Genomic DNA, 16,741 nt, shown 5'->3' with positions numbered 1-16,741 from the left:
GTATAAACCAACAATATTGGTCAAAGTGATGTATGTGAAAAGCCAAAAGTCAAACCGAGACACTTAAAAAAACGAAGAGAGTATGATCCAGCAAAGGGTACTCCAAAGTCCACAGTATGTTGGGCAAAAACTGAATTTAGGAATACAAAGCCTAAGTAGGAAACTCGAATCTGATACGCTAATCCTCGAGGTTTAGTATTTAATGCTAATAATCATGCATAATGTAATATTGCTTTGCCTAACTTCTACTTTAGTGAATGAGAAAGCTAAGGTTTACGCTTTCAATTCTCGCTCTTTATCTAAAGATCGATTGTAAACATTTGAAATTATTGAGAATACCTAATGGGTAAATTGAATCGCAACAAAATACTGGGCAAATAAAATGATTTCTATGACCCTAGCAAAGTCACCACTGTGAAGAGGGTGATTCATCTTCCTCATGAATGAGCCCTTTAAAGCACATGCCTTAAGTCAAGTTCCACGCGCAGCCTTCAAAGTCATGTTCGACTGGCCACTCGGGTGACTCAAGATTGCGCGCATTGCTGTGTGCAAGTTTATGGGTTGTGCGCGGTCCCTCAGGAGAGTGAATTCCCGATTGTTTGGAAGACCAAAATAGAGAGGGGACATGATTCCCTTTTTAATCAAGTTGTTGTATAAAGTCACCAATGAGTTTTTAGGGAAAAAAACTTGTAAAACCCATTTATATCGCCCTCAGCTGTTCAAAGAAGTGGTTGAACCAGCCCAAATGCCTCATCTACTAGCCTCTTCTCATTCACAATCTTGTAACTAAACAAATAATACAACGTGCTACTGCATAAGAGTATAATATAATACTTTATAACAATGAAATTTTTTGTTCTCCCGTGTAAAGTTCGAGTATTTTAGACTTTTTAGGGATATATAGACGAAAATGAGGTATTTTATATATCGATAAACGAAACTTGTTAATCAACGAGTTAAAACTGTAATATTAGGTAACAGCTACTTCAAGTAGCGGTTATACCAGAAAAAAGTTGCATTTATTTACAACTTTGTTATCTAAGAAACATATTTTGTTTATCGAAAGAGAAATTTGAAATTTCTCATTACGAAATATACATGTATTATATACACTACTTAATATTCATCATGTAATATACTCCATCCGTTTCGTAATAATCGCAATAGTAGGCATGATCACATGAGTCTAGGGGTGCTAATTGAGCAAAGGAACTAGCGAGCAACTCGAACTCGGCTCAGTCAAAACTCAACTCAAATTGGCTCGTGCTCACTGGAATCAGCTCAAAACTCGATAAGTAGTGTACATAAATTCAACATTTTTTTGTTCTACTACCTTTAAAAACAAAAATTTACCTTGAAACTTGATAAATTTAAATTAATACACTTAAGTAACAAAATATTTATATAAAGAGAAGGAAATATAATCAACAAATGTTTGAAGTTCAAGAGATCTAAACATTTAAACGAGCAGCTCGTGATCGACTCGGCTCGACTCAAAACTTAAAGAACACGAGTCGAACAACCCTCCGCTCGTTATCGACTCGCTCAATTAGCATTCCTAGGCATGACGCATAGTTTTAAGAAAATTATAGGGTGGGGTCTAAAGTAGAAGTTTAATAATTTAAAGAAAGCTGGAAGAGATATATTTAACTGTTAGCAGGAGATAAAAATAATAAAAAAAAATAGTGCAAGGCCTGTTCTATACACTTTATTTTCACTTATTTCAGCTTTAATAAGATAAGATAAATTCAGATAAGTTAATTTCGGGAAAAATAAGTTCAGATAAGTTCAATTCCGGAAAAATTAGTTCTGATAAGGGTTACCCAAGTACACAAGTTCAGATAAGTTCAATTAAGTTTAGATAAGTTCAGATAAGTGAAAATCAGGTGAATTGAACATACCCTAAGTGAAGTTGATAGGAAAGAGAAATAATAAAATAGTAAAAAAAAAATAAAAATAAAGAAGTGCTTTAATTATTATGAAACAGTAAAAGGAAAGTGTTGCGATTATTATGAATATGAGAGAATAAAAAGATATATATTTTTTAAAATATAATTTTTATTGATAAGTGAAAATCAGGTGAATAGAACATACATATCCTAAGTGAAGTTGATAGGAAAGAGAAATAATAAAATAGTAAAAGAATAAAGAAGTGCTATAATTATTATGAAACAGACGTAAAAATAAAAAGTGTTGCGATTATCAATAACTATATACTAAAAGCGAAATCACGAATGATACGTGTTTCCAGGTTAAAAATTTTCCCACCCTTTTACTTTCTTTTTTTTTCTTATTTATTTTTTTTATTTTTTTATTTTTTATTTTTTGCAAATTCTTCAAGGATTTTATTTAATAATCTAAAATATCTTTTTTCCAGTTAACATTTTTAACAAAAATATTTGTCAATATACCCTCAACTAATATATTTTTACATGCATGCATGTAGTATGTTATATTAGTTATTTTTTTGTATAAAAAAATGAACATATATTAGGTAAATATTACTCCGTATTAAACTATGCTACTCTGTATTATCTTAGTTTCCAATAACTATCAACTTTGTTTCCATCCAATTTTATTATTTTTGCAATAATGTTTAATTCAATTAAAATAAAATCATTTGGTTAACATATATTTTATATACTTATTTTTCTACTCTTAAAAGTTGCATCAATAATAACACAGCATGTGCGGGTACTATCCTTAGTTTTTTTTATTTATTTTTAAATAAAACCTCGTAGTTTTTTTTTTAATCAAGTGTAAGTGTCAATAATCTTGACATTAGAGGTATAAAATTCAAGTTATATTTATTTTTGAATTAGTATTACAAATGTAATTTTTTATAAAATTCAATAATAACTGTTTATAAAATTTAATAACAAATGTGAATTGCAGGGGATTTAAGCTAGTTATTAATACGAGTGAATAACAAGGTTTTTTTTTTTTTTTTTTTTTTTTTTTTTTATTATAAATAAATTTTATTTATAAAAATAATTTTTTAATATGTCAAAAGTGTTACTATTATTGGAATGCCACTCTGAGACTCTAGCTCAATCTGTATCCCAAAATCCCAAATAAGTGGTGGGTTGGTTTACAACTATACAAAATTCAGAGGACAAAGTAAGAGATGGGCAATTCTCAATCATCTTCAACTAACCCTCGTTTCGCTTCTGCCTCCAGGTTTTCTTTTCAATCCTTACTAAATTTTCAATCTTTATCATAATTAATTTCATTATATAATTCTTATTCATTTGATCATATATATAGATCATTTACACAACATAAATTGGACGAGCTTCAATCTCAATTTAATTCTCTTGCTACTCAATCTCAAAGCAATGGCAAATTCATATCTCCTTCAGTTTTCAAGGTCAGATTTTTAATATTTTTATTAGTTTAGTAATTTCATAGCTAAATCACGAGTTAATTGGTGTTGTTAATGTAGTTTGTTTGTTTCCCTTTATTAGGGTTATTTCAAAATTCCTGATTCTCTTGGAGATCGGATGTTTGATTTGATTACCCAGAAACGCCATGATCAAAAGCTTACATTTGAAGATCTTGTTATTGCTAAGGTGATAATTTTGTTGTTGGTTTTTTAATAAAGTTTAATGGGTTATCTCAAATTCTAATTATAAGCTATGAATTTTCATATATAGGCTACTTATGAGAAAGGGACCAAAGATGAGATTGAAGAATTTATTTACCAGTTATTAGATGTTTCTGATGATGGCAAAGTTGACAGGTATTGTTGTCTGACCTTTCTGGTTTATCAGTTAATTAAATTAATCTCAATTTATTACTTGCTTCGCTTTCTATGTCCCGAATCAGTAAATGTGAATTTTAAGCAAAAATTTTCATCTGAAGGCTAAGAAATTGATTGAATATTACTTATGTGGTCCCGTTATTTGGAAATTGAAATATTGTCTCTTTAGTACTCGGAGTATTTTGCTGCATCCTGGGAAAAGTTCCCTTACCTTAGACAATTAGCAAAACCAGGAAACATGGTTCGTTACAGGGAATATAGCGGTGACCTGTGCGGTAGCTTCTAAAATTCGGTGAGGGACAACTAATAGTTTGACATGCCAAGTCTTGAGAACTCATTGCCTACCCACATGTGTACTGCTTGATATGATTGGTTGTTGATTATTCCATGATACACAGATGCAAATATGTAGTATGTTTAGTAAGCGGCCATCAAACATGAAATTTATAGTTTGAAAGTGTTTTGCTCACATCATATAAAATGCTCACTCGTGGAGTAGAGCAATGTGACAATCATTTAAATGAGAGTGTTATCCCCCGGAATCAGAGTAATGTATGTATTTGTTGTTCAGGGTCATTGGCAATATTGTATATATGGATTAGCTGCTTAGTTTCTTTACTGTGTGGTGTTGATCGATTTAACTCACAGTTTGACAGGTCTGATCTGCAAGCTGTATTAGCTGCAATTCTTTATGACTTGTTTCCTCTCAAGGATAATGAGTCTGAAACGAAATCCCATCAGTGCATAATAGACGCAATCGTAAATGCTGCAACATTCTCAAAAGATGATGAAGGAGGTGATACAAAAAGTATGTCGTTTGAAGACTTCAAAGACCTGTGTGGCCATATTCCATCTCTTAGGAAGTACCTTGGAAGTTTGTTGTCGCCACCTGATCCAGGTTCTTATCTTTTAATCTATTTTTAATTTTTTATACTACTACACAGGCTATAGGGAAACGTATAATTTGCTATCTGCTCTTTGGATTAATTCTTTGACTCTCGTCCTGCTATTGGATGCTACAAATGCTTTGTTTTGTATCGTTTTGCATTGAGCTAACAGAAAGGAAAGAGTTGTTATAGATTATAGACTATATACAGTGTATGCTTGGTTTAATTCATCCTTCAATTACCTTCTCATTATTTTTGGCTTGTAAGAATGATCAAGAGTTAGAAATTGCAGCTTCTAAAAGGATAGAACTTGTTAGATAGGGAATGGTTCTCATTGTTTTCAGGGATTGATACATGCTATTCGAAAAAGTTAATTTTTTGTGCTCTGCTTTGGTGGGGTGTTGGGATAAGCCTTTATTTTCATTTTTGAGGACAAGATTACGAGCTAATTATGTGTAAGTTTTCAAAGAACCACCAAGCTTACCCTGGAAGTGACACTCTAAAGTCTTGGGGTCTGTGAGAAAAAGAATCCGCAAAAGCAAGCATTATCAGTGACTTGGGAAGAAGAATACCACAGTTGTCAAATATGATATTAACTCTGGATGCTTTTATGCAAGCTGTTCAATTGTTCATCATGCACCTTCTAAGCTTTCACAATTTTAGATTTCCTTCTACGATTTCGATTTCTGTCAAATCCCCAATAGTGATGCACCCATTCTTAGAGAGCATTAGATGCTCATTGCTTAGTGTCTTCTTTCACCTGCAAGACAAGAAACCTCTAGAAATGTTCTCCTTTCAAGAGAGTAGGTCTCCAGGTTAGCAGGTCGTAAGAGTATGTATAGACCTTGTTTATGTAGGGGTCTGATAATTTTATGCCACCCAAACTTTTCTGCTGGCTACCTTACAATTAAAATAAAAGATTAGCCCTGAACAATTGAAACCTTTCTCTGGATTTTCAATTCCATTAAACCCCAACACCACTTCCTAAGTACAAGTATTATGTAATTGCACACACATTAGCCCTGAACAAATCTTCTCATTCTTACCCAGAGAGTTCATTTGTCACTTTCTTTGGAAGAGGATAAACTATAGTATACTTAATTGTCTAGTCCAGATGATATATAATCAATCAATTCTCTTGTTCGAGTATCTAAGATTATTCTAGCACACTAGAATTGGATCTTAGCTCTAGTTCTTACAACAAGTGTAAAAAGTTGTATCTTTTATAATGATGGTAGATATAAAATTCCAAACTACTATGCAAACTTTTTAAAAAGTGTGAGGTAAGAGCACAAATCTAAGGATCCACCACTTCAGTTCAGAGTTTATGGCACTAGGATATAATAAAATGAATTTCTGGACCTTTTTTTCAGATACCAAATCAACTTGTTTGTAGTATCTTAAAAAATTATTTCAACATTTTTTTATATATGAATGAGAGGGAAACAAGAAAGATTCTATTCTGTTTTAAATTAGTTTGACACGTTTATTTTTAGCACACTTCTTAAGTTAAAGTGAGATAGAAATACAAAAGACAAGAATACCTTTAGTTAAGTACCCCTCTCCTTAAACCCACAAAAGTATTCAACCTTTACAAATTCACAAAAAGTTCAAAAAAAAAACTTCACAGCCCCAACTTTCTTCACTGCCATGAGTTTTTCTCCCTTGAAGAGTCTCCAGCGAAGTTGAAGGTGAGATAAGTGTCTAATGGTTTAATAGAGGCAAGGGTGAAACATTTCCTCAGTCTCTCTCACAGAAGCTTAGTGTAGCCCTAACCTTAGTCTCTCACACAGAAGCTTAGTGATACCATTATACAATAGGAGATTGGACAGAAATCATTCACAGTTGTTGGACATTTGAACTTAGGAACTAAAGTAATTGAAGCATATCAGCTTATAGCTTACCTGCCTCAAAGAAAGAGAGCTTAGGCTTCTCCTATGACTTTTTCTGCAAATTAGCGAGTTATGAACAAGGCAAAAGTGCCACCTCCTGTTTCTATGTCAGTTCTTTTGGTGGGTCTATATTCTTTGGAGCTTTCACTTCCTTGACATCACATGGTAAGAATCTGTTGATATTGTGTGGGCTGAGAGAAAAACAAAGAGTTCATTGGGGTAGTAACTATTGGTAATAAGATGAAAGCGAACCAATTGGAGGCACCGGTATCTTCTCTAGCTTTTTTGTTCAAAAGAAGCTTGTTTAAGGATTAAGAGTGTTTTAAGGCCTTTACACTTTTTTCTGAGTGCAAGGTGCTTCTTGTGTCTCTATTTATAATTTGTTCCAAACACACACTTTTAGTTGTGAACTTGGATGCATGAAGCTCCAATCGTTTCCCACAAATTGCAACTTATGGTACTTTGTACTACCTCCGTTATCTTTTACTCGCAACGTTTTGACTTTTACGTTTGCAGATTCATGATATTAATCAATTATATCTTTAATTATTCATATATAAAAAATATTAAAATTTGATATTGTGAAAATGTAAATTGAGACGATCTAACAAGATTCCGCCTGACTATATTTTTGCCCAACATATAAATCAACAAAGGTGGTCAAATGAGAGAACATGAATAGTGCAATTGTACACATTACGAATAAAAGAGAAAGGAGGAAGTATTTAAGATCAAATGGCACCGTATCATGGAGCTGTTTGTCTAAGCATTCTATGTACAAAATAACCAAAATAGAAGGAGATTTGTAGAGAACTTGTAAAAACCTTTAGGAGAAATATGTCTGTTTTGTATTCAGCTGTATCCTATCCTGTAGGTTGTGCTGGCCTGCTTGGTTTAGCTATGATTGAAAATTTGAAATAACAAGTAAATAAAGGTTTCGCCATAAAACCAAACAAGTAAAATGGGAGTCAATAGCATAATTATTAATAAATATATTTAATTAGACTAGAAGAATGGTTTAATTAGTTTTCCTACCCGTGCTCCAGTGTCAAAAGTTGTTATTAATTTTACTAAGAGAGTATGATCTGTGAAGACATCTGCTCCCCATCTTTTCTGTTAGTTTAAACTTTTAATTTACAAGCTATAACCTAATGGCTGCGTTCTGTCAGCAAGTTGAACTCGTTTTGTTAATGGACAAACTTTTGTTGCTAGACTTTCTCTATTTTCTAATGCAAACTTTGACTCCTTTTATTATGTAGGGAGGGTGGGCTCTCAAGTTCCTCGTCTGCTGTACCCTGAAAATTATGATTCCAACCTAATATTGAAAGAGGAATATGCTTGGCTGATAGGTGGCCTTCTCACCCAGCTAGAGCTGGTGGAGTGGAAACTTCTGTACCACAGTTCATACCATGGCCAGAGTTTCAACACATTCCTGGGCAAAGTCGCGTGAGTTTTATATGTACTTTCACTAATGAGTGTTTAATTGTCCTAAATCTTGGAAAGCTCAAAGCATGGTTTATGATAGATGACATCTAGCTTCTCTTTTCTCATGTATACTTCATTTTTTTCTCTTTGGTTCATTCTTGTTCCATATTGTTAAGGGTTTTGTTGTTGTGATTGGAAACATCAGGCTTACCTAGTTTTTATGCGCTTAACCAAATATTCACAGCTAATGGCTACTGTAATCTTTGAAAGTCCTGCAGTTTGATGAAGAATATTGTCTGCTTTTTGACAATGCACGTTTGATGTTGATAGCTTAAAACTATAACCGAAGTAATGAGTATTACAATTTGAGTGCAGAATTGATGAAGGGCCAACTGTGTTGATTATCAAGGATACAGAAGGTTACATATATGGAGGTTATGCTTCCCAACCATGGCAAAAGCACAGTGATTTCTACGGTGATCTAAAGTGTATTCTGTTTCAGCTACATCCAAAATTGTCTATTTATCGGCCAACTGGAGCAAATAACAATTTGCAGTGGGTAAGAGCTAAGAAATGAAATATTCCTATTTTTGAAGTAAATAATATTGTGTTTCTGCAACGAATCATTTCTTCCTTACAAATTATCTACCACTCACTTATACACCTAAATTTATTAGTTTACCCTTGCCTGAAAATGTGAAATTCCCTGGCCCCTAAGAAGTGAGAACCCATTACTAAGGCCTAAGGGAAATATTTCCCATATTGAGTGCAATAAATGAGGGTACTTCAATAATCTCAATACAATGTATGGTAGCTTCTCCAGCTTTTTAGAATTACAGTTCAGTTTCTGGAAACTTCCAAATGGTCGTGTAAATTACCCTGTTATACTTTCTGATGTGCTCTAACTGTAGTGAATTCCTTGAATTTGTCTATATTATGTCTTTCAATTTCCGTAGCTGATGGACTTCCACATTTGCAGTGCGCTGTCAATTACAGTTCAGAATCTATCCCAAACGGAATTGGCTTTGGAGGGCGGGCTCATCACTTTGGTCTCTTTCTGACAGCAAATTTTGACGCTGGACAAACCTTCGAGTGTACTACATTTGGGAGTCCTCCCCTTTCGAAATCCAACAGGATATGCCCGGAAGTAATAGAATGTTGGAGTGTTTTTCCTAGAGAAGTGCAACTAAAAGGGAGCAATGCACTTGAAGGTACTGTGCTAGAAAGGTTTAAGGAGGATAGAAACATGCTTAACTTGGTCGGCCTTGCAAATTCCAGTCAGTAATGTGCATGCATTCTGGGCATTATTGACGTAAGGATACATATTGTCTATTTATGAAGCTTGATGATCCTATTTCCACGGTCTCCTCCCCCCTCCACCACCCGGGGTTGTATTTTTGCAAGCTGTGCAATGACAGTGCTTGTATGATATTGATGTGTATCATCATAATTATGATGAATGATTTACTGTTTTGCTAAAAGCTCTTTAACTTTGTAATTATATTTGCTCAGATACTGTTCATTTACTTATAAAATTGTTACTTTGACTTACTGGAATCATCTCAAACCATTTTATCATATTAAGTTGTTATAGTCATTAGCATATGAAGTTTCTTGAGTCTCTCTATCTTTTCCATCTTTTTCATATTCTCATGTCGCATCTTCTCTAGACTTTCTTCCATTTCTTGTTCTTTCTCTTGAGTTTTCTTCATAGCAACTTCCCCAACATTACCACTACATTCGTAAGGGAAATGGTTCGTTGAGCCCTGCCAATTACGATGTTGCTTTATTATGTTCCACGAGTGCTTGAATGTGAAGCGTGCTCCATTTGAGCACCCTTGATACATCCTGTGGGCATCAGCCAAGATATCAGCTTCACTTGAGTCACTGCCTTTCAGTTTGCTTGCTTCCGCGTACACATCAGCCCACTTTTTCACAGACAAATTCATTCTTCTCCATCGACTTTTGACAGCCTCCATTTTTCTACGCTTGATGTTGTAAGGATTCTCTTGTCGAGCCACCTCAAAGGCTCGCATAATATTCACCCACTTATCTCTTGATATTTTACTGGTGCCGTTGAGTTGATCAACGCCTGACATCATAAAAGCCGTAAGGAGAGCTTTATCTTCATCTACTGTCCATTTCATGTTGAATTGTGTTTGGTTAAGTTGTGGGGAGTTGTGATTCACTGCCGGACTCTTCATTTGAAGTTTCAGAATCACCGCTTGGAGACGAAGGATTTGGAGTTACTTCCTTCCTCACTTGGAGACGGTTGGGTCGTTTTCGAATGCCGTGCCAAATTAAGTGTTGGAGTTCTTGTACAAGTTTGAGGATTTTGTTGGGGAACTTGAGGAGAGTAAATTAGGAGTGATTATTCTGCTAAGAAATTGTTGTGGTAATTTAGGGTTATTTCGACACTTCTGCACCAACATTTGGAATTGGGGATGATTAACAAAACTTGGGTCAATTTGAGAAGTATCAGGATTTATTTGGGAGTTGAGATTATTTGAGGTATTGGATTTATTTGGGTGCATAATGTTTTTTTTTTTTTTTTTTTTGAAAGACATTTAGTGTCAAATTTATTAATCAATGGACAAATTGTCCATTAGAATGTAAGGAGCAATAACAGAGGGGCAAAAATTCTCCCAAATTTGTTCGACACCAAACGGAACTAAATTAGCTAGGTGAATGGGCAACAAAATTCCCATCCCTTTTGACATGAGACCAAGCAACAAATCAAAGCTAGAACAAAGATAAAAGATAGGAAAAAATTGCGAGGAAGGTCCTTTTAAGGAGTCGACCTTGTGGGGAAGGTCATTTTATGACGTTTGGGTTGCGTGGAGGGTCCTTTGACCAAACTCCGGCGTTGACTTCCGTTTTCCGGCCAAAAAAAAGTCACGTGCTGTGCACGTGACCTCTTAAATCTGATTTTTTTTTTTTTCCTTTTCCTTCCCTTTCCCTCTTCTTCCACGACTTCCCCTTTTCCCTTTCAATTTCCCTCCCTTATTTTCTTTCAATTTCCCTCACTTGGGAAGCTTAGAAATCATGCAAATTGACTAACACAATTTTATATTCTTCATAACTACATAACATAGACTAGTCACACACATGCCAAGATTCAAGAAGACAACAATGGAGGGAACTCCATGGGAGGCCGTAGGGGGCAAGCTCAAAAATGGGAACCTATTATTTTTTCAACCAAATTGCATAAAATTTGCACCAAATTGTTCACAATTCAATATACAATCAAGTGGTGCAAAGAATTTTGAGAATAGCTTCACCAAATGAAAACCCCCAAATCGATTTTTTAGATTTCTTCATGAAATTCGTCCAAAAATTCGATTAATGTGCAAGAAGGACAAGAAATGTTCATAGCATTTGCATTCAAACAAGGAAATCACACGAAAATATAAGGAATGCGAAAAGAAAATGAAAGCAGAGATTGAAAAAAAAAATGATATTTGCAAAATTTTACTGCTTTGAAGAAGAGGGAAAGGGAAGGAAAAGGGAAAAAAAGAAAAGAAAAAAAAATCAGATTTAAGAGGTCACGTGCACAACACGTGACTTTTTTTTTGGACGGAAAACGGAAGTCAACGCCGGAGTTTGGTCAAAGGACCCTCCACGCAACCCAAACGTTATAAAAGGACCTTCCTCACCACTTTGTTCATAAAAGGACCTCCCTCACAAGATCGACTCCTTAAAAGGACCTTCCTTGCAATTTTTCCTAAAAAATATCATCCATCACCGAATCAAGGTCTGTGAAATAGGTTGAAGCCTTCGAGAGACGAGCTATAATGTGTTGGCACTCGGCTATCTCAGCTGGCCAGTAGCCTCAAACTCTCCTCATCCCTGCAAAAAGAACCTCCCAGCAGCATTTCTAGTGGCAGCCCCAAGACCAATCCAGCCATCGGTTTTGAGGCAAGTGTCGCAGTTGATCTTCACAAAATCAGAAGGAGGAGGGAGCCATTTCTTCGGGCTTCTGCACTTTCTCTTGCTGACCGAACCATAGACCTTTGCAGCATACTTGCCACAGTCTTCCACCAAGCGAAAAACTCGGTCTCTTACTATTGGGTGAGGGATTTCTTTGCCATTGAATACTTTCTCATTCCTACGGCACCAAATCTGCCATAGCAATGCAACCCCAACTAAGCACTTCCTCTCATTCCCTTGCTTCCACCCCATAAGAATCTCTTTGAAGTCGAAAGCTGGGTCTGTGACAGCAAGTTCAGAGCATTTGCACTCAACCCACAAATCCTGCACATCCGGGCAGCCAAAGAAGGTGTGATGCAACGTTTCAGGAGCACTACAACACCACGGGCAGAGATCCGAATCCCCCATGTGCCTATGATACAAGAGAGCACACGTTGGCAGGGAGTTAGAGCTAATTCGCCAGAGAAAATGCTTAACCTTTGGAATTGTATCAAGACCCCAAATGTCTACCCACACTTGATGGAAGGCCCCTAAATCACAAGTCTTTCCAATCATATATGCAGATTTCACATCATACGCACCCTCTTTGGAGAATGCCCATGTCAGAATATCATCCTGAGTTCTGAGGCTAAGTGGTATAGTCAAATACATTTTACATCCCTCTCTTCAAATTTTCCGGAGAGCAGCTCATAGTCCAAATCATTCGTTTCAGCATCTATTAAATCCTTAACCACGTTCAGCCCATCAACCCTTGGAGTGCAAACAAACCTCCCCTTATCATCAGCTAGCCACGGGTCATCAAAAATTCTGATTTTGGAGCCATCTCCAACTCTCCAGATCAGCCCTTCTTTCACAAGAGATTTAGCTCCCCATATTCCACGCCATGAGTAGCTGCCATTAAAGCCAAGTGAGGGCACCAAAAAAACCGAGTGAGGAAAATATTTGCCTTTCATAACTCGCCCAAACAGTGATTGGGGATTGTTGATAAGTCGCCGAGCTTGCTTACCAAGGAGTGCTTCATTAAAGACTCCCATATCCCGAAAACCCATCCCACCCAAGCACTTCGGTGTGCACATAACTTTCCAGCTTAGCCAGTGAACTCTCCTCCTAGCATCCGAATTTCCCCACCAAAATCTTGCGGTGAGGGATCGAATTTCATCAATGACACTGCTAGGCAACTTGTACACCCCCATCAAATAAGTTGGAATGGCCTAAATTACTGATGTTATAAGAACTTCCTTTCCGGCTCTCGATAGCAGCTCCCCTTTGTAGCCCTGCAACTTCTTCCATATTCTATCTTTCAAAGCCTCAAACACTATCCTCTTGGATCTTCCGATGACAGTAGGAATCCCAAGATATTTTTCATGTTTTATCACCGGTCGCATTTTCAGTAAATCAATGAACTCTTCCTGTTTCGAAACACTTACGCCTTTGCTAAAAGAGACCTTCGATTTTTCATAAATATTTTTCTGTCCGTAAGCTGCTTCATAAATGTTGAGCATATCAACTATCTTCGAATATTCTACACGGTTGGCCCTTGCAAATAGCAGACTGTCGTCAACGAAAAATGAGAGATTTTCGGCCCTTTCCTACTAGCCTTGGCTCCATGAACCAATCTGTGATCCGATGCCTTTTTAATCAGAGCCGAAGAAGCATCCGCCACTATAATAAAGAGGTATGGTGATAAAGGATCACCTTGTCTCAACCCCCTAGAGGGCAACACTAAACCCACTACATTACGGTTAATGATGAAAGAATATGAAATCGTAGAAACACAATCCATCACAAGTCTCACCAATCGATCTGCAAACCCCATATTTTGTAATAAATTTTCTAGAACATACCATTCCACTCGATTATAGGCTTTGCTCATATCCAGTTTCATAGCAATGGTCCCCTTTCTCCCTTTACTCCGCTTTTTCATCGTATGAAATAACAATATAGAGAATTTATGTTGGGTGCATAATTAGAAATTCAATTTTTGAGAATGGAATAACAATATAGAGAATTTATTTTGGAATTTTTTTTTTTTTTAAGAAAATGAAGCAAATATTATACGAACTTGGTATGTAATATGAGATGGAAAAGACTTTGAGGGAGAATCTGAAAAAAAAATTGTGAGAACAACTCACAGAACCTCTATTCATAGAGAAAAGATACATATGACCGTTAGTAAGGGTTTTATCAAATTAGTTTTCCAGATTTTGGCTGAAATAGCCGTTGGTAAAAAAGACTGATCAATTCTGTACTCTGATATATGGTCTGTTAGAGTTTCTACTCCTTGGGGCACAAATTGAACGAGCAAGTTCTTTTTCTCTAAAATGAAGGCGTTTGGTTTTAAATCATAGACGAAGTCGGTTTGGAGTTTCAGCAACATAATATAAGTAGCAATAATGAGGATGAAGGCATTGAAGACGGTGAAGTTCACCAAAGGGCAGATTTTGTTTCCCCAACCCATTGTGTCAATGTGGTGTGCTGTAGCATGAAAGGCAAAGACAAAAGGAGAGAGTAGCGATGCATTTTGCCAGCATTCTAATGCTCTAAACGTTCGTCCATCTTAATTCTAGCAGCACACCGAAAGCCAATATTGGTTGGCTGCGTATAAAATAGATATAGAGTGGAACTTGTAATGTGAGACAGTAATGATGGTTGTCATAAACACACTAATGTGACTCAAACAAATGCAATTGGAGTTTCATGCATAATCCTACCAAAACAAAGACAAACCCACCCCTGATATGGAATCACCGTCATTTCAAGCACTCTGCAAGGTCAATAGCTAATGTGAAAAACAAAAACAGGTAACTAGTCATGTATTGCATTGGAACATCAGCGCTACTGAGCCTTTACATTAAGCACAAGGTCCTATAATAATAGGTGTGCCAACCGACAATGAAAATGGAATAAAAAAGCGAACAAGATAGTGCAAAAAAGACTGCAAGTTTAAGCACCTATTACAAAAACATAGCATAATGCAACGTTAAGGCCCCTGCACCAGTAGCTATCAACTCAAGGATTGAAGCTTCAGCAACAACTGATTAAAAGCAAGGCAAATGTGTATTCATTATGTGGAAACATTGATACATACAAAGTGATTTCCTCATCACAACATGCTACCCCAACAATATAACCATACAAAATAACCATTCAGCAAATCCCTTAATCTACGAAAATATCTTAAAGGGCTCTGGAGTCCAGAGGCTCTTTCTATATAGCCACCACAAAGCTACAATGTGAGGCAACTCATTACTCACACTCACTTATAGTAATACCTACTCAATTTTGAATCCGTAATAAGTAGTAGTAGTTTGTAATATTCATATAGAAATTTTGTTCGACCAATTCAGCTTTTCCACCAAACAAAGGCCCAAAACCCATCTTGATCATTATCAGTATTCAGTACACTAGAGTATTTCTTCATAACTTAGCAGTGTAACAAGCAATAGCTTGCTAGTATGGTAGCCTAACCACTCAATAGAATGATGACTGAAATTATCCACAGTACACCACAGCATACTAACACCCCAATCCAAATTCTCAATAATTAATAAGCTCCCCAATATGCTTCAACAAGTATCGAATCGACCACGGATCGAGTCAATAATGAACTCACAGCTCCATCATAATTTGTATGAAGCTCTAAATCAAAATACTGAATATTCTAAACAAAAATAGAATATAATTTCTCTAAACAACCCCATAATTTTTACATCTCTCAACCAACAGATAACTAATTCAACCAATTCAGAAAACTAATCAATCAATCAACATAAACAGAAAATTAATAGGAAAGAATGAACAAAAGACATAATTCATTCATTTATATATTGATAATAAAAAGTCATATCATAGAGAAAATCCTCAAAATACGAAAACATTCCATCACCAAATTACGCCCAAAATTCTCCTACTACTAAATCCATTACTCGCAAAATTAAAATCATGAACCCTAAATCCAATTGATTAGTACCTCCTGGAACCAGCAGCACCACGACCAAAGCCAGCAGCAGCAGGAAGAACAGGAACAGGATCAGCAGCCATTTGAACAATACCAGGCAAATCAGACATACCAAGAGAAGCCAACATATCAATGGTTTCCTTATCAACCTCAATAACATCAGTTTTAATGGCGGATTCATCAGGAACGAAATCCATACGCCTTTCTCTCTCTTCCTCCTGCAATTTCAGCGAGATCCCACGAACTGGGCCCTTCTGAATACGTTTCATGAGGTGGGTGGAGAAGCCAGCGATCTTGTTGCGCAGTCTCTTTGATGGGATTATGGCGACTTCTTCAAGAACCTTCTTGTTGGTGTGGAAATCTAAGGTCATCTTTGAGTAGTATTTCTCGATGACATTGCGTGAGGATTTCTTCACTGTTTTTGTGCGAACTCGACCCATTGTTGTTCTGGGTTTAGGAGAGAGAAAGTTGCAGGAAGATGAGATCGAGAGGAAGAAGATGAAGGAGAGAGAAAACTGCTGCTGCCGCAGAGAGTGAGAAATGAAGGAGGGGAGAAAATTAGGGTTTTAGTGTTTCGGTTTTAGAATGGGCCGAGGGGTTTGTTGCTGAATCAAAGTCTGTTTTGGTTTTAGAATGAGCCGAGGGGTTTGTTGCTGAATCAAAGTGCAAGCCCAATAAAGAATGCTCCCTCCGTCTATTTGTTTGCCTCATACTCCGTCTTTCATTCAAGAGTGTTCAGATTTTGATCTGAATTAGGAGTGCTAATCGATCATGAGCTTAGGAGTGCTCGGCTTAACTTGACTCGAAAACTTTTTACATGTACTTGACTCGTGCTCGCTACTCGCTAAACTCAATAAGACCTTGCTCGACTCATGCTCATAAGAGT

At 36.2% G+C, this 16,741-nt stretch overlaps 3 protein-coding genes across 3 annotated transcripts; 1 reads left to right on the top strand and 2 right to left on the bottom strand.

The window, feature by feature from the left end:
- The first annotated feature begins 3,027 nt into the window (after positions 1 to 3,027).
- On the top strand, positions 3,028 to 9,518 carry LOC110730117 (TLD domain-containing protein 1-like). The gene is made up of 8 exons (XM_021909894.1): positions 3,028 to 3,180; positions 3,268 to 3,370; positions 3,468 to 3,572; positions 3,657 to 3,742; positions 4,420 to 4,661; positions 7,802 to 7,988; positions 8,343 to 8,526; positions 8,947 to 9,518. Exons 1-8 carry the CDS (start codon positions 3,128 to 3,130, stop codon positions 9,250 to 9,252), a joined length of 1,266 nt encoding a protein of 421 aa, XP_021765586.1. The 5' UTR covers positions 3,028 to 3,127; the 3' UTR covers positions 9,253 to 9,518.
- A 29-nt stretch (positions 9,519 to 9,547) lies between these two features.
- Positions 9,548 to 10,114, bottom strand: LOC110732362. Its single transcript, XM_021912298.1, has one exon. The coding sequence runs from the start codon at positions 10,112 to 10,114 to the stop codon at positions 9,548 to 9,550; it is 567 nt and encodes a 188-aa protein (XP_021767990.1).
- A 5,578-nt stretch (positions 10,115 to 15,692) lies between these two features.
- LOC110730107 (40S ribosomal protein S17-like) lies at positions 15,693 to 16,448 on the bottom strand. The gene has a single exon (XM_021909884.1). The coding sequence runs from the start codon at positions 16,293 to 16,295 to the stop codon at positions 15,861 to 15,863; it is 435 nt and encodes a 144-aa protein (XP_021765576.1). The 5' UTR covers positions 16,296 to 16,448; the 3' UTR covers positions 15,693 to 15,860.
- Between the last annotated feature and the right edge of the window lie 293 nt (positions 16,449 to 16,741).

The sequence above is a fragment of the Chenopodium quinoa genome, unplaced genomic scaffold (assembly GCF_001683475.1).
Source record: "Chenopodium quinoa cultivar QQ74 unplaced genomic scaffold, ASM168347v1, whole genome shotgun sequence".
NCBI classification, from domain to species: Eukaryota; Viridiplantae; Streptophyta; class Magnoliopsida; order Caryophyllales; family Amaranthaceae; genus Chenopodium; species Chenopodium quinoa.
Note: the sequence above shows the minus strand (reverse complement) of the source record. Positions and strands in the feature narration are given on the sequence as shown.